General features: G+C 50.2%; 8 protein-coding genes across 8 annotated transcripts; 6 read left to right on the top strand and 2 right to left on the bottom strand.

The window, feature by feature from the left end:
* Nucleotides 1-3,769, bottom strand: MIND_00055300 (TMP-TENI-domain-containing protein; the record flags this gene model as incomplete). Its single annotated transcript, XM_037357519.1, has 17 exons — nucleotides 1-151; nucleotides 207-582; nucleotides 635-896; nucleotides 944-1,174; nucleotides 1,230-1,252; nucleotides 1,309-1,666; nucleotides 1,713-1,772; nucleotides 1,819-1,951; nucleotides 1,999-2,081; nucleotides 2,130-2,185; nucleotides 2,226-2,460; nucleotides 2,520-2,779; nucleotides 2,827-3,037; nucleotides 3,085-3,183; nucleotides 3,236-3,364; nucleotides 3,413-3,604; nucleotides 3,659-3,769. The coding sequence occupies 17 exons, from the start codon at nucleotides 3,767-3,769 to the stop codon at nucleotides 1-3; spliced, it is 2,970 nt and encodes a 989-aa protein (XP_037225429.1).
* A 92-nt stretch (nucleotides 3,770-3,861) lies between these two features.
* MIND_00055200 (uncharacterized protein) lies at nucleotides 3,862-4,985 on the top strand (the record flags this gene model as incomplete). The annotated part of the gene is made up of 3 exons (XM_037357518.1): nucleotides 3,862-4,139; nucleotides 4,192-4,401; nucleotides 4,451-4,985. The coding sequence occupies 3 exons, from the start codon at nucleotides 3,862-3,864 to the stop codon at nucleotides 4,983-4,985; spliced, it is 1,023 nt and encodes a 340-aa protein (XP_037225428.1).
* Nucleotides 4,986-5,249: 264 nt separating this feature from the next.
* On the top strand, nucleotides 5,250-6,023 carry MIND_00055100 (C2H2-type domain-containing protein; the record flags this gene model as incomplete). The annotated part of the gene is made up of 3 exons (XM_037357517.1): nucleotides 5,250-5,313; nucleotides 5,365-5,850; nucleotides 5,896-6,023. The coding sequence occupies 3 exons, from the start codon at nucleotides 5,250-5,252 to the stop codon at nucleotides 6,021-6,023; spliced, it is 678 nt and encodes a 225-aa protein (XP_037225427.1).
* Nucleotides 6,024-6,204: 181 nt separating this feature from the next.
* MIND_00055000 (uncharacterized protein) lies at nucleotides 6,205-6,931 on the top strand (the record flags this gene model as incomplete). The annotated part of the gene is made up of 4 exons (XM_037357516.1): nucleotides 6,205-6,346; nucleotides 6,394-6,453; nucleotides 6,504-6,566; nucleotides 6,618-6,931. The coding sequence occupies exons 1-4, from the start codon at nucleotides 6,247-6,249 to the stop codon at nucleotides 6,929-6,931; spliced, it is 537 nt and encodes a 178-aa protein (XP_037225426.1). The 5' UTR covers nucleotides 6,205-6,246.
* Nucleotides 6,932-7,083: 152 nt separating this feature from the next.
* MIND_00054900 (uncharacterized protein) lies at nucleotides 7,084-8,178 on the top strand (the record flags this gene model as incomplete). Its single annotated transcript, XM_037357515.1, has 3 exons — nucleotides 7,084-7,240; nucleotides 7,455-7,694; nucleotides 7,760-8,178. The coding sequence occupies 3 exons, from the start codon at nucleotides 7,084-7,086 to the stop codon at nucleotides 8,176-8,178; spliced, it is 816 nt and encodes a 271-aa protein (XP_037225425.1).
* Nucleotides 8,179-8,194: 16 nt separating this feature from the next.
* MIND_00054800 (IMS-domain-containing protein) lies at nucleotides 8,195-10,471 on the bottom strand (the record flags this gene model as incomplete). The annotated part of the gene is made up of 14 exons (XM_037357514.1): nucleotides 8,195-8,512; nucleotides 8,567-8,680; nucleotides 8,727-8,785; nucleotides 8,837-8,976; nucleotides 9,027-9,178; nucleotides 9,223-9,357; nucleotides 9,404-9,430; nucleotides 9,479-9,596; nucleotides 9,644-9,691; nucleotides 9,747-9,846; nucleotides 9,891-9,934; nucleotides 9,980-10,125; nucleotides 10,171-10,357; nucleotides 10,404-10,471. 14 exons carry the CDS (start codon nucleotides 10,469-10,471, stop codon nucleotides 8,195-8,197), a joined length of 1,656 nt encoding a protein of 551 aa, XP_037225424.1.
* A 64-nt stretch (nucleotides 10,472-10,535) lies between these two features.
* On the top strand, nucleotides 10,536-12,187 carry MIND_00054700 (Glutamate-cysteine ligase catalytic subunit; the record flags this gene model as incomplete). Its single annotated transcript, XM_037357513.1, has 7 exons — nucleotides 10,536-10,574; nucleotides 10,619-11,298; nucleotides 11,345-11,552; nucleotides 11,610-11,698; nucleotides 11,745-11,957; nucleotides 12,002-12,053; nucleotides 12,101-12,187. The coding sequence occupies 7 exons, from the start codon at nucleotides 10,536-10,538 to the stop codon at nucleotides 12,185-12,187; spliced, it is 1,368 nt and encodes a 455-aa protein (XP_037225423.1).
* Nucleotides 12,188-12,362: 175 nt separating this feature from the next.
* On the top strand, nucleotides 12,363-15,023 carry MIND_00054600 (Glutamate-cysteine ligase catalytic subunit; the record flags this gene model as incomplete). Its single annotated transcript, XM_037357512.1, has 12 exons — nucleotides 12,363-12,512; nucleotides 12,558-12,682; nucleotides 12,728-12,847; nucleotides 12,900-13,076; nucleotides 13,128-13,267; nucleotides 13,315-13,469; nucleotides 13,519-13,828; nucleotides 13,876-14,237; nucleotides 14,285-14,557; nucleotides 14,603-14,720; nucleotides 14,771-14,891; nucleotides 14,939-15,023. The coding sequence occupies 12 exons, from the start codon at nucleotides 12,363-12,365 to the stop codon at nucleotides 15,021-15,023; spliced, it is 2,136 nt and encodes a 711-aa protein (XP_037225422.1).
* Nucleotides 15,024-15,980: the final 957 nt, after the last annotated feature.

Below are 15,980 nucleotides of genomic sequence, written 5' to 3'. Positions count from 1 at the left end.
CTATTGGATTTGTACCACTTTTGCTAGTCTACGAACAACATCTGGACTTAGGACGCTAACTTCGTCTATCAATGCTGGGAGAAAGGTTCCGATTCCATGGACTTGTTCTTTCTTGGCGGCAAGCTCAGATGCGACCGTCAGCGTCAAAACCCTACAAAGGAGTCAGTATCTATAGCTATCACTGGCAAGAACGGGTGAGGACATACGCTCCAACAGCCGCTGCCAAAAAATCGCCATTTCGAGTCAGTCTAGCAGCATTATCATCATCACCTAGATTTGTGGCGGCACAAAATGCTGCGATGCAAGATCCAAGCATACACCCAGAGCCCGTTATACTGCCCAGTAACGGGTCACCGTTCTGGATCGCAACAACTCGGTCGCCATCAGAGATGTAGTCCGTTTTGCCGGTCAAAACGATAACACAATGTTCCTTTTTAGCTAGTCTTCGCACAAATTCGGAAGGGTCTGCGAAACCGCCGACGCTGTCAACACCGCGACCAGCGGCTTCTTGAGAGCCCGCGAGGGCAGCCAGTTCTCCGGCATTCCCTTTGATGACGGCGGGTTGCCATAGATCGAGCAGCTCTATAAGTAACTCGTGAGATACCAAACCATAGATGATTGGCAGTATTCTTACTGTTGACGCTGTCTCTGCGAAAAGCCGACGCTCCAACGCCAACAGGGTCCAAAACCACAGGTATTTTGGATGCATTGGCAAAGACGCCACCTTTCAACATCCCTTCTAACGTGGATGTCATCAGAGTTCCAATATTAACCAGTAACGCATTGCTGATCTTGCAGAGATCGGCCATTTCTTCTGGTGCGGTGGCCATGATTGGTGAAGCACCCAAAGCGAGCGTCATCGAAGCGCTTTGGTGTGAAACCACAATGTTGGTCATCTAAACGTTTCGATTCAAACTGCGAGACCGGAGCAACAAGTCCAAACCTGATGGACAAGGGGTCTTGTATTGCGGACGGCGGCGCTGATACGAAGGGCACGATCAAGAATGTCGTCATTGGACGAGAATAATGGATTGAGGGTTAGAGACGCGTTAAAAATGTCTTTGAGGTTCCGGGCAGCAAGAAGAGGATTGGAGGAAGATACTATGTCGGAAACGACAGCGACGCCATCAAGACGATGATTGGTGTCTGAGCTTGAACCGTGCAGTAGTCGAGCCTATTCACGGGAATAAGAAAGGTTACGATCTGACTGGACGATAAGTAAGAATGACCAAGTTGGTTGATTTGATGCCGCCTAGGGACAGCAAACATTAGAAGAAGGAAGGAAGGCAACGAGAAGAAGGCAAATACCGATGGCAACCGCCTTGATAGCACTACCATCCAACTCTCGTAGCATAAGACCAAGACCCCGCACTCCTATAGGGCTCTTTGTCAGCTTCTTTGTTTGCGTGTCCCAGACAGCCCCCAGGCCAACATAGTCTGCACCCGACTCCCGGGCTTGACGAACTTCCTCAACAGAGTTGCATGAAATTCCGATGATTGTCCCGCTGGGAAGAAGTCTTCGGGCGATGGCGATTGGCATGTCCGTTTGTCCGAGATGAACACCGTAAGCGTTGACTGCAGCCGCAATATCAATTCGGTCATTGATAATGAGTGGTATATTATATTTGTCGGTTAGTGCCTTGGTCTCTTGGGCAATGCGGAGGAACTATATGATTAAAGTCAACTTCACAAGCTACACCATGGGGACTGACCTCGGCAGTATCAGCATCCTTTTCACGGAGCTGCACAACAGTTACTCCGCCTTGGAGAGCCTACATCGTTGAAATGACCCAGTCGAATGGGAGAGAGAAGAGTGACTTGTTCTAGAGACTCCAAATAAGTCTTGTGGGGAGGTAGTAAGCGTCGATCCGTCACAAGATAGAGAGAGTAGTTGAGGTTCATGATCAAGGAGAATCCGCACGTGACCTTGAAAAACACACGAAGAGCAATTCTGATTTAACGTCCAAGATATTGTCAAGCAGTAGTAGCAGCTGGAACGTGACCTCCTCTGTCGCCACGCCCACGCCCGCGCCCGCGGCCACGTTCACCATCACCTCTCCAATCACCACGTCCACGATAACCTGATATCTGGGTTAGGAAAAGAAATGATCGTCAAAACATGCTCTTACCGCCACGGCCGCGGTCTCCTCCACGGAAACCACGATCTCCACCTCTGAATCCGCCCCTAAAGTTCCCGCGATCTCCCCCTCTGAAATCTCCCCCACGGAAACCACCCCTTGCTCGACCACGACCGCGAGCTGTTGTGAATCCATCATCCTCAGTCGAAGCAGCGACTGGAGGTGCTGGCTCCGTCCCAACAGAGTCAGTATGGCCATTGGTTTGAAGGTCATCATCAGCGACGACTGGTGTTGCAGAGCCAGAAGTCCCGAACTTGGCATGTAAACCAGCTATCGGGGGCAGACCCCCTTCGTCGTCAGCCCAATCAATCGCAGCATTGCTCTGGAACTCGATTCAGGGTCGCAAACTTGTGCAAAAAGTGAATAGGCAAAATTACTCACCGAGTCAGCATGTCCGTTAACAGGCTCTGGCACTGCCTGCTGCTCAGCATCAGGGCGTTCGACCCATTCAGCATTCTCCTCGAAAGGTGGTTCCAATTCGCTCGCTTGCATGAAGTCAAAGCTTCCTGTGGTAGAGAGACCCAATGGCTGAGCCGCGATCGACTCCGAATCGATACTCTGTTCAACCGTTTCTGTCGTCGACTCCTGAGATGCTGCCAAAGGATTCAAGCAAAGCTGCGTAATCTCCAAGAGTCGAGTAACTGGCGGTTGTGAGCGACCACAGAATCGAAAAGCTAAAGTAACTCACATGGAATTTCGTCATAGCTTCCTTTTTCAAACAAAAGACCAGACACCAAGGCATCTTTCGCTTCACTTGCTTCTCCCAACAAGATCTCGGAAGCAGCGAAGACAGCACTAACTTCGGCATTTTCAAGACCAAAGGGAATCTCGCCTGAGGCAAGCAATGGACGCAAACGCAAGAAATTCAATAGGTTAGATACTTTGCCCAAAACGGCGTCCTGGAACACAAGTCAACTTAAGTAACCGTTCCTCAAGGAAAAGTCACCTCTGCTTCTGCAACAGCAGTCGCAACACGTTCGGCCTCGATTTTCTCTGTTTGTTGACGCGTCCGAGCTACTTCGACGGCCAGTTGTGCTTCGTGTGTCTGCACGAAGAAAGTCAGCGCTGACCAGTTGCATGGAGAGCGTAAAAGATACCTCAACGGCCTTCTTTACTTCGGTAAGTTCCTTCTGGACTGCTTCGAGGGCAGGGAGCGTTTTCAGAGTTGCCTTTTGGTCATCGTTGAGTTTGTCCAGGTCAGTCGCAGCATATGTGGATATTCGGCCCTGAAAGTCTTGAATAAGCGTGTATATCAATAGGAATATACCACTCACAATCTTTTTCGACGTGGCTTTTAGTCTTTTGTAGATGAGGTCAACGATGGGACTTGGTTTGACTACTAGTTCTTCAGCGGTGGTAGGTTCAGCAACAAGCTCAGTAGCCACGGCTCCATCTTGAATGTCAGTAGCTGAAGGTGCGGTTTCGATTAGAGCGGCGGTAGATGATTCAAGCACGTCGTCGTCAGCCTGAGTTGGCGTTAGTTGGTGAAGAGAGTAAGAAAAAATGAGAACGAAGGTCACCTTTGTCTTGGCTTTACGCTTCTTACGAGCGGTTTTATTTGAGACCTCTTTTGGTGGAGGTGCGCCGGGTACAACGCGAACACTCGGCGCTGGCTCAGTCGTTGTCGACATTTTGAATGTGTGACACTCGTTACGGCGTGACAGCTGAGGCAAGCGTCGGCTTTACTTCGTAGCTGAACCGAAAACCCTGTTTCGCTCTAGCCATGGACGACCTCGCCAGTAATAGACACCACTCTACTGCTACGTCTGAACCCACTCGACATCCCGATCTCAGCTTCACGGATGGAAATATTGCAATTCTCACTGGACAAGTCTACTTTCTCGTTCACAAAGGGCTCCTTTGTCGCCATTCTACGCCTCTCCAGCAGATGACCAAGTCTCTTGACCCTCTTATTCGCCTCGAAGGCCGGCCTATTCTCGCTCTCCAAGACACTCCTCAAGAAATGGCCTTGTTTCTGGCGGCGTTGTACGACGGCGTTCTGTAAGCTGGCAAGACGCGCCTTTCAATGGCTCAATCTCTTTCTCTTCTATAGCTTTGACTCCAAACTTGACTCTGTTGACTTTGCTGCCATCAGTGCTCTGCTACGTCTGACGACCAAATACGAAGTCAAACTGCGTTCAAGTCTTCTTCGTGAGCTTCAACGTGTCCAGTGGCCAGTACGACTCGCGCAATGGGACATTCGCGAAGCTGAAGCTACCCATAACGGGCAATATAATGCGCGTTCGCGTTACCCACACCCAATGTACGTATGTTTTGGCTTGTGCTTGACCGTGTCTGAAAATAAAAAACAGTCTCGTGATTAATCTTGCTCGCGCGATAAACGCGCCAGAACTTCTGCCTTCTGCATTCTATGATCTGTCGCGTTCTCCAGTTAGTGAAACCACGGCCGGTCACATTGATTCCCAAGGCGTCTTGCACCAACTAGCGCAGGGGGACTTGATGCATCTTTTGAAGGGAAGAGAACACGCTTCGCGGTTTTTGTCAACATTCATCGTCAACGAGCTAGAGGGGCGGGAACCGTCGAGCAATTGCCTTCACCGGCAGTTCCAAGATGTAGGTCACGGACGGGTCTGTCAAGCGGCATTTGAAAACGTTACCTTCGAAATCCTGCGTGATGTGAATGGGGTTACCCACCGAAGCTCTGATCCTCTATTTGCGATGTTGGATTCCGAGTTAATGCAAACACGAGATAGCGGCCAAGGACCAGTTATGCGAGCGTGTGAATTTTGTCGACTCGAGTTTGGGACTGCCGTGGACCAGGCACGAGAGGAGTTCTGGCAAAAGATGGCGATATGGTTCGGAGTAGAGTTGACCGGCTGGACTTGACTTGACGATTAACGGGAGCGGATCGGGTGAAACGGTGTGTGAGAGGGTGGTATAGAGCACTGCATTGGCACGTTGTGTGGTAACACGCCTTCTCGTAATTCTATGCGCATCTCTAGGAGACCCTCGTTAGGGCTTTCTCGCGTGGGCGACGATGATGGTCGTGATTGTCAGAGCTCTCGCTTACGAGGGCAGTGCAAAAACCCATCCGTATAAAGAAGATTACATTGCAAACTACCTGACCCATTCTCTCCTCCATAAGAAAAAATGTACCACTCGTACAAGTCCATTGAAGACCGCCCAACTCTTCCCTCGATCGGTCGTATTTTCGGTAGGTCGCTTGGACATTGATCTTGGCCATCAGCTCATCTTCTTGTTTCAGACGGTGCTCCTGTCGCAGCTGTCGCTGCCCCAGTTTACCGCAGACCCTCTTTGACCCTTCCTCCTCTCGACAATGGACTCTCATGGGAGATGCAAACGCGCCAATATGCGTACCCCCCTCAACCACAACCACAACCGAACGACTACTATCGGATGCCTTCTTATATGTCAGACTCTTACATTATGGACCGACTTTCGCCAGAATCAGACCCTGGACGCGACACCATGTCATCTACTAGCAGTTATTCGAGCACTTCGTCTCACTACGATGCTACCCGGATGCCATATAGGCCGAGCAGTGCTCCCCAACTTGGTCCATACCGCACAACACCCTCTTACCACCAGACCGTTCCCCAAAATCCGTTCTATGCCACTCGACCACCCTCTTCTTCTGCTGCTGCGAGGCATCAGTGCCCTTACTGCAATAAGCGGTTCAATCGTCCAAGTGGACTGAAAATCCATCTGACGGTTCATACCAACGACAAACGTGAGACGATTCATTATCGGTATTCTCTTGACTAATTTTTTGCAGCATATATTTGCCCTGAAGAGAGTTGTGGTCGTGCCTTCAGTGTACGAAGCAACATGCGACGCCATGTTCGAATCGTCCACCAACTTACCCGCGAGGGCAGCGGGGAACCCAATCCGGCATCTGAATAAGCCGACTCGAAGTTATACTGTAGCTATTCGACCCTCACCTGTAGCCTTATTTCCGTATGTATCGTCTTCTCTGTATCAATAATTGCTTCTTTTGGCTCTTACCTCATCGTGTTCCTTGTAAGCTTAACTCAGCAGACCCATCTCCCATACTAAGCCAGGCCCCGCGGTCAATGCTTTTCGGCTCGCTTTTATTCCGTCCACCACCTCCCCAGGAGGGCCAGCAATGCCTCTCATCGACATTCTGGCCGCCAAACGCGATACTCCCCATAGTCAGTCAAGAGCAGTCGACGACTTGCCCACCATCGTTTCAATTTCTCCGACTAGTCTGCCTTTGCTCCCCCTTGTCGCGTGTCCACTCATTCGTCTTCAGCCATTTTCATACCCGAATCCGTTCCTGCGACCGTTGTTGCACCTCCTCTAACGTCAACAGGTGGCTGCTAAGTATTTTTCGCGCGTTATTCTTCTGTTGACCACTCCCAGTCGTGATAACCAGCGTGTTGGCCCAACCTTCAACGCATGCATCGGCCACCGCAGTCTCGACCGGTATGAATTTTCCTTTTTTGCTGATGTGTGTAGCTTACAATCGGGCTTTAGCTGTTTATACCACGATCACCCAGGTCTTGACCACCATTCCCATTGTTGCTTCAGCAAGCGCGAGCCATGAGACACCTCTAGACACGACCAGTACGACCTTCACGACAAACAGCCACATTATTGGCGCAGGAAATTCCAAGAGCGGCTCTCCCATGCGATCCTCTTCAGCCCGCATTGGACCCAGCGCTCTTCCGTCGTCTTCTAGTCCACACAAGGCCAAAAGCAACATTGGAAAATACGTTGGCTATGCCATAGGAGGATGCAAGTCGCGTTCCCTTTCTATCTCTGATAGACTAGCTGAGAGCGACTTCTAGTCTTTTTATTTCTTTTGGTGTCGAGTTTCTTTTCGGCTTGGCAAAAGCATCGCAAGTATATGCGCAAACGTCCCCGACCGTCCTTGTTTGTTGGGAGCAAGCTCTCTGACGGGCAGAGCACCCCTCCGAAGCGATCCATGTCTCAAACTCTAATGGGGAGCGTGTCGAATAGCTCATTTGACGCATATGCCGCCTATGGCCTATCCTCCAGCCCTCCAGCGACACCTTTACCCGTTTACCAACACCAACACGGCATCACCCATGGAATCCGCCCATTGCCGCCAACGCCACAAGCACGACGAAAACCAGGTTCTCGTCACTCCCCGTTCGGAGTTTCGTCATCGAGCAGCAGCGGAGGTTAATTCGGTCAATAGCTAGTTAATTATCCATATGGACTTGCAATGTTCGAAGATCCCGTTATCTCCGCAGATCTTGTGAAGTAATGCACGTGATAAGCATGGCTTTCCGTGTGTGCCCGCTCGAGAAAATGGTATATCTAGGCGGCGGTAAACCACGTGATGAGTTCCAATGTCTTCCCGACTTATATCGTTCACGACCTGCGAGCTGTCTGATGCACTCATTAAACTTGGCTCTAAATCTGGCGGTTTCATTCCTGGAATAACGCTCAGGTCTGAGGGTAAAATCTGTGCCTCTGCCTACACTGTCCAGATGGCGCTTGCCAGTCACGACTCCCCGCCACTCTCGGAACATTTCGTCGATACGGTACCTGCTGGGGCGGCTATCGTTATTGACGTACCTCCACGTAATTCGTGCCTTCGTTTCTTCTGATTCGCGTGCTCAATGAAGTATTTCAAAATAACCAAACAGAGGCGCAAAATGCAGCGTGGGGCGGCCTGATGTCTGCTGGGGCAATTGCGAGGTCGGCTGTGGGGGTGGTCATCTCGGGTCGCTTCAGAGACTTGGCAGAACAACGCGAACTGAAATTCCCAGTTTATGCACGCGGCCACTCGACCCTTGGCCAGTCACCTTTCACTCGACCAGTCGCCATCAACGTCCCCCTAGTTATCAGTCCTCCCGATAACAGCGACTTCCCGCCAGTCACCGTTCGCCCTGGCGACTACATCGTCGCTGATGAAGATGGAGTAGTGTGTGTCCCTCAGGAAATGGAGGTTATAGTCGCAGACACAGCAGAACAGGGGAGAGCCATTGACCAACTTTGCATGGAGGACATCAAGGCTGGCAAGGGTATTAAGGCTACATTCATGAAGTACAGAGGCAAAAAATGAAATAAAGCACAATCTATCACCGAATTTTCTTCTTCTTAGGAACCAGATTCGTCCATTGTTCAAGCAGGTTGCCTGGTTTCGATGGGGGCTTGCCCGGCTGGGCCTCTGCATGTGCTTCACGAATGGCATCCCGACTGAGGCAATCATCCAAATGACGGTTAAATGCGTCGTTTTCCGTCAAGGTCCGTTTTCCACACACAGGACATGGGTGGGTCTCGGCTTTAGAGGATGTTGACAGAGGTTTATCCGAAATGCTGATTGCCAGGTCATCGTCATCCGGGTCTTCAACCTTCCGTTTCTTACTGGGCGACTCAGGGCCAACGGCTTCAAAGAACTGCAATTTTGCTCGACACAGATGCGCATGTCAAAGGGTAAAAGTGTCTCTTACCCGCTTGATTCCAACGGGTGACTTGGGTTCACGAAGATCCTTCAGTTTCGTAACGCGTATGCCAATGAGGCGTATGGTCAAGGGCAGTTCAGCCAGCAGAAGTTCGTGACCAATCTACATATTCTTCAATTCAAGTAGGGTGGACGCAGGCCATGCTTACAGCAAAGAGGTCATCTTTCCTGGTGATAAAGCGATCAAGTGTTTTCGCCCGTGTCGAAACTGGTTGATTGGGTTGGTCACCATAATACCTCAAAACCAAGGCAGACGCACCCTCAAACGTATCGAGCTTGTACTTCAAAGTTATTGTGCGGCCCGCCCACTGAGTTTGCTCCATATCAGCTTCCAACTCTGCACACACTTCGTATAGTTTCTCAATGATCTTCTCCTTGTCACTGAGCGGCGCAAAGGTGCTGCAGCGTGGTTTTATCGGCATCGAGTTAAATTATGAAAGCAATCTTACCGCTCGGCACCTATGCTCTTCCGCTCGTCTCGTTCAGGTGGTTGAACATGGTTCGAAGCAATGCCTAGATGCTTCTGAAGCAGATAAACAAGTCCGAATTGCTTGTCCATGAGAGACAAAGTCGCTCTATGTGTGTAAATATCTCCGCAGGTCTGATTTGGGGTCATAAAAGGGCCAAAAGAGGGCACATGCTGACCTTGATTCCAATAGACTCCAACGTTCGTTCAGTCACTCGGCCAATGCCTGGAATCTTGCGAATGGGTAGGTTCCGCATAAAGTCCATGACAGCCTCCTCGCTGAAAGGCAAGTGATATTGACCATTGGGCTTATTCTGCATTCCGCGTTTAAAGGTGTTGTCGCAATATGAATGAATGTACCTTGTCCGAGCAAATTTTGGCGAGCATCTGATAGTTGAGTGAGCTAATAAAACTCGTCCAGCGTAGAATATCCACCAAGTTCGGAGCAATGCCAGCGCTGACAGTCAGCTTGGTCTCTTCGAATACCGCAGAACGCAAATGTTGGACTGCATCATCAGGAGTCATGTCGTGTTCCAAACAATAGGCTGTAATACTAGGTCCAATGAAAATAAGCAAACAAAGAAAAGGCCAATGTCATACTTCAGATAGCCCTCATCGCATCCCGCAGGGCACATTTGAGGATCATATCTTGAGTGAAGTTGAGCATGATATGATGAATACTTATGAATCGGAGCCGACCCACCTCTCGCATATGGCCATGACCTTGCCAGACATTTCAGAGTACGATAGCGCTCCGTGATCCACCATAAGCAATTGCGGGCAAAGCTTCTTCGCTATGAAGGCTGAAACACATCAGACGGGTTGAATTCAAGGCGAAAAGCCGTACTAGCCATGCCGGAACGGACTCCGTATTTCCGAGCTTCATAGGAACTGGGCTGATTCAGCGACAGAGATAGCGAGAGGGACGGAACTCACGCAGTAGAGATGACACTATGTCCTACGGCGAACGCTTTACCTGCGAGGGAGGGGTTGTTCAATACTTCGACAGAAGCGAAGAAGCTGTCGAGGTCGAAATGAACAATAGTTTGACTGAGGTCTCGTTCTTCTTTCAGCTTGAGCAGCTGGGTGGCATATCAGTTTACGGTGCCAATGGAGGGTGGACTTACGAGTTGGTCTACCTTTGCTTCGATCTTGGGCAAGTCGGCGCCGGCAACTAGTGACTCTCGGAGAGCAAGTATACTCTCAATCTTCGCGGTGAGTTCCTTGTCCTTCTGCTTCTCCCGTTCATAGAATTTGCTGCCCTTTGAGACCTCCGCAATGATCTTGTTGATTTCGGACTGGTCATGGGCAAGACTGGGGAAAAATAAGGATCGTGCTATGGTGAATTTCAATCACACACCCCGCTTTCCCTGTTGAAGGCCCAGCTAGACGCTTGACAAGGCTCGCAGTTTGCTGAGATGCCTGCATAACATGATGAGTCGCGGAAAGACGCGTTGCAAGTCACGTGTGACGGGCCGCGTAAAGCTTGAACATGAGCATCGCGTGTCAGCAATGTAAAGAAATATTGGAGGTGATTGCAGCCATCGTTCTCGATCCATTCTCAACGCTCTCTAGCTCGATGCCTCACTCGCTGACCTCGCTCCGTCAGCCTATGACATGATTGTCGCCTCCCTACCTCCTTCCACTCCCAATCGGCCAGAATCTGAGTCGATATCACAACTCAAAGCCACCCAGACCGCCCGAAATGCATGGAAGAAGTCCAAGAAGCAACCTAGTCCGTTACCACACGAGTCGTTTGTTCTTCTGCAAGATAGCGTTGTGCGTAGTATTCCGTCTCCTTTGCCATCCCCCAGTTCCAAGAAGACAACAACTCGTACCCCTACTGGAAAAACAACAGCCAAGACGGACGATGTACCACCCCCTTCTCCAATATCGCCTCGTTTGCGCTCATCTGCTCATTTGTTCACTCTCCTTTCCTCTCGGACAGACATCGACCATCCATTATGTGCCGAATGCACTCACATCCTTCTTTCTTCCCTCCAAAAACAACTGGACGAAACCAAACGGGAACGCGACGGATATATCGCATTCGAGAAAGAGGTTCGGAAAGAACGGGAGCGCGATGCGCAGGGTATCTCGAAAGAAGAGGCTGACAAGAAGATTGAGAAACTCAAGCTAGATGAGCGTCAGACCATCCAACAACTCAGGGTTGCCGAGCAAGAGCGTGTCCAATTAGAGGACGAGCTACGTGTATTAGAACAAGAAGAGAAGGCTCTTGAAGAAGAAGAAGCTCGGTATGTCGGCCATGAGGGTCATTTTCGGTGTCTAATCCATAGGCAGATTCTGGCACACCCACAACGAGCAACTACTTGCCTCGGACCAACTTAGTTCGCAGTTAGCGACGATTCGTGCAGCCTATGCTGCCGACTCAGCGACACTAGAGAAACTAGAACGGACTAATGTCTACAACGACGCGTTCTGTATTGGGCATGATGGTGTGTTTGGTACCATAAACGGGCTCCGCTTAGGAAGAGTTCCCGGTGTCCCCGTGTGTATTTTCTGGAAGCGCGACTCGTCTTACTCATCTTATTCCGCTCTCCTTTAGGTGGAGTGGGCCGAAATAAACGCGGCATGGGGTCAATCTCTCCTTCTTCTCTATACAATTGCGAGGAAACTCGATTGCACGTTTGACAAGTAGGTTTCCTTGACGCTTCGGACCCATGCTCACACTCGGCCCCAGCTACCGTCTTGTTCCCATGGGCTCGTTCTCTCGCATTGAGAAGACGACAGGAGACAAGGCGAGCTATGAGCTGTACTCTTCGGGAAACTTGAATATGCTGCAACTTCTACATAACCGACGCTTTGACTTGGCTATGGTCGCATTCCTAGAGTGTCTGAAGCAGGTTATGGACTACATCAAATCGCAGGATTCAAGTATTGATTTTCCCCACCAGTAAGCGCTTTACCGTAGTCCGCCATGTGACCCACGTTAGGCAGAATCGTTCGCGACAAGATAGGCGACGTATCTATAAAGCTCAAGTTCAACCAAGTGGGTGGCTAGTTCCGATTTCTCGTTTAGCTGTTGATAGTGGGTAGGACGATGCATGGACTCGGTCGCTGCGTCACGTCCTTTTAGCGTTAAAAATGGCGCTCAAATGGACGACGAACGGAGGAAATGGTTAACCTACTTAAAGGAAGCCGGCTCCCACGGCTACTTAGGAACACTTTTTTTATCGCGTTACTCAGCAGATTAGTGACATAGATTACGCGCTAAATCGATAATGCCAGATTTGATGTCTTTACAAAGGTGGAAAATAATCACTCGAATAGAACCTCTATCTGGTTCCGGACGCCCACCATGGGCCTTTTGTACCTTGGTACGCCTATGAACTGGGAAGAAGCGAAAAAGCACGCAGACCACGTTCGCTACCATGGAATCACTCAGTTTTTGCATATCTGGGACAAACTCAAGAACCGGAGAGGTGATGAATTGCTGTGGGGCGACGAGGTGCGTGTCAGACACTTTTATGTGGGCTTTCTTCATGAAGTGCAGGTCGAGTATATGGTCGTGGCTATGGATGACAAAGAGAAAGAAGCTAGACTTTCTCTACGACAAACCGAGATCCTCAACAAGTTGAGCTCTATTGTGAACGACCTCTCTTCCGGATGCCCTGAATCGTATGTCCCGACGAACCACTAGTAAAGCCATGCTTATGGTGAAAGTGTTTCGGTGCCCACTTTCCATCCCGAATATGGCCGCTATATGCTTGAGGCAACTCCAGGCTCTCCCTACACTGGCTCAATCCCCGATCTGCTCTCTGTTGAAGCAAACATGCGATACCGGTTAGCAGGCAACCACGACCAACTACTAATCATTGTCTGACCTTTTTCTGAGACGCGTTCTTGCCCGTCAACATTTGAAACCCAACGAAATCCCGCTCACCGTCACTTCGTTTCCTCTTCTCGGGGTCCCTGGTCCGTTCACCGAGCCCCCCTCTGACCCCATAGGCGCCAAATCAAGCCACAGCCTCTTCCTCCCAGAGGAGATTACGAACCCCCACGTACGCTTTCCGTCAGTTTTCCGTCCAGTCCAATCTATTGCATTTGTGAAACAATACTTTAGGACATTAACAGCGAATATCCGACAACGCCGTGGCTCAAAGGTGGCCATTAACCTCCCCATCTACTTCGACACCCATACTCCCCGTCCATTCGTTGATCCAACAATTCCTTGGGAGCGCGATGTATACCCAGAGGATCATGGTAAGGTGCACTGGCGGCCCGTAGAGCACGCTAAACACCTCTACCAGAGGCCAAAGATGGAGCGGCTCTCACCGACCACATCTATATGGATGCGATGGGTTTCGGAATGGGTTGCTGTTGCCTGCAGCTGACATTCCAAGCCTGCCATGTTGGCGATGCTCGACGTATGTATGACTGCCTCATCCCGATTGGCCCAATTCTAGTGCGACATGATACCGCTTTGGGTTTCTTTAGCTCATGCTGCATTCTAGCTCGCTCTCACCGCCGCCAGTCCCATATGGCGCGGCTACTTGGCTGATGTCGACTGTCGCTGGAATGTAATCGCTGGAAGCGTGGACGATAGAACTGAGGAGGAACGCGGCCTGAAGGTCTCTTCTCATTTTCATTTTTATGCCCTACTCAACATCTCCAAGCCACTCAAAGACTCGCGCTTCGTGATTCCAAAATCCAGGTACGACAGCGTAGATCTCTACATTTCCACGGACTCGCGGAACCGGCCGGAATATAACGACAACCCACTTCCATATGACGAAAGCATCTATGCACGTCTTCGTGAACACGGTTGGTTGGAGCGCTTAGCTCTCTATGATCCGGCTTAAACGCCACAGGAATCGACGATTTGCTTGCGAAACATATGTCCCACCTGTTCATTCGTGATCCTCTAGTGGTTTTCACGGAAACTCTTGACCAGGATGACGAGAACAGCAGTGATCATTTCGAGGCCAGTCCACTCCTCCTTGTGAGGTGGGCTATATATCTGAACTGCAGACAGAACATCCAATCAACAAATTGGCAAACACTCCGATTCAAACCGCCCCCTCCCAAGTCATCCATCGGCTGGAGGGTGGAGTTTCGAAGTATGGAAGTTCAGATGACGGATTTTGAGAACGCAGCCTTCGCCGTATTCGTGGTCCTATTGTCCCGAGCCATTTTGACTTACAACACCAACTTCTACATCCCGATCTCAAAGGTGGGTGGTGTCTCTTGACCTCTATATCTTGGGCCGACTAATTCCAGGTCGATGAGAACATGGCGCGGGCCCAGCGGCGAGATGCAGCGCAGTCCGGGAAATTCTTCTTCCGCAAGAACGTCGGCTCGCCTGTCCAGAGTGCCGCTTCCTCGTCATGCAGTTCAGGCTGCAACTCTCCCGTTGTCGAATCCAAACCCATCAAAGAGAAGAAGATGCGGAACTGCTTCCCCGACCCTCCACTGCCGGAATTCGAATCGCTGCAGGCCTCGGTGGAAGACGAATACGAGGAGATGACTATGAATGAGATCATGAACGGAAAGGTAGCGCCGCCTTTGATCTTCACCAGTCGTCTGATGGTCCCACAGGCAGACTTTCCTGGGCTGCTGGGCTTGATTAGAACATATATTGAAACCCTCGACATTGAGATTGACGAACTGGCAAAGATAAATGCCTATTTAGATCTCATCCGCAAACGAGCGAATGGTCTGTGCCGCCTTTGACATCACGTGATAGTGACCTGATCCCTCGAAAAGGTTCCTTATTGACGCCAGCGACTTGGATTCGGAACTTTGTGCGAGCACATCCTGCATATAAACAGGACTCTGTAGTCAATGCGGAGATCAACTACGATCTCATTGTTGCCATAGACGAGATGTTGGTTTTCCTATTCACCCATTTTCCCATCTAATTTGTCTTTTCAGAGAGCGTGGGGTGAGGAAAGCAGAAGACCTTCTTCCTGCGGACTACACGGGCAGTAAAGAGGACTCAGGGTCAATTGGGATGTAGATAGAACTTATGTCTAATGTATGAAGTCTCCATATCGCGGAGCCAGTCCAGGCATTGGTCGAGCGTTAGCCTGAGGCATCATCCTCGGTTGTGGTTGTTGCAATTGTGGGTGATGGTATATCTGACCAGGGGCGCACTACACTCAATTTTAGAATAATCAGTGACTGCCATGGAATAACTCACACCGGGAGCACGAGCGGGGGCGTGCTGGGGAGCCTGCGCGTAGTGATGGGAGAGGTCAGCTCTGATACCATGGTTAAGCTGATTCTTCAAATCCTGGACTTGCACTTTCCGCAGGTTACTCGTGGAGTTGTTTTCACCAAAACCTGACTCACTGGTAAGGTCGAGTTTCGTTGCCTTTTGCATAGCATCCACGAATCGCAATTGTTCATTCTTCATTCCGCAGGTCAATTCTACGCGGAGTTATAGTCGCCCAGACGATCAATGGTTGTGGGCACTTACCAGAAGCATGAGCTCGAAGCAGTCCTTCAAAGTCTTGTCGCTGTTTTTCAATGAGATTGGCGAAAGTTTTGGGAGCTGCAAATCGGCTGCTTAAGAGAACTTGTCTGTTCAATTGGAATGCTCACCGAGTCCATCTCTAGCTTGCGATGTCACCATCGTGGCGAGATTATTAACCGATTGTTCCAATGCCACAAGGTCCTCCCGTGTCTGGCCCATACTGCTCACAAGAGTGCGCAATTCTCCGATAAGGCCAGTTTGACGACCACCGGTCTCCGTGCAACCGAGCTCCCTGCACATCTTGTCCACGTTTGCTGCAACAATCCCTACTTGCGCGGTACTTCCCGTTACGAACGATTCTAGCCACTAAAATGAGTTAGTCCACGTTGCATCCTCTGCAGAAAGGTTACTGACCGAATTCAACTGATTCAGATAACGCGTATTGTCTATCTGTCGCTGGTCTTGTTCGTTGCGGTGAGATGCATCTTGTTCCAAGAT

This window comes from Mycena indigotica, assembly GCF_014461135.1.
Source record: "Mycena indigotica strain 171206Taipei chromosome Unknown Mind.scaff0001, whole genome shotgun sequence".
Classification (NCBI taxonomy): domain Eukaryota; kingdom Fungi; phylum Basidiomycota; class Agaricomycetes; order Agaricales; family Mycenaceae; genus Mycena; species Mycena indigotica.
The sequence above is the reverse complement of the archived record's forward strand: the minus strand, read 5'-3'. Positions and strand labels throughout refer to the sequence as shown.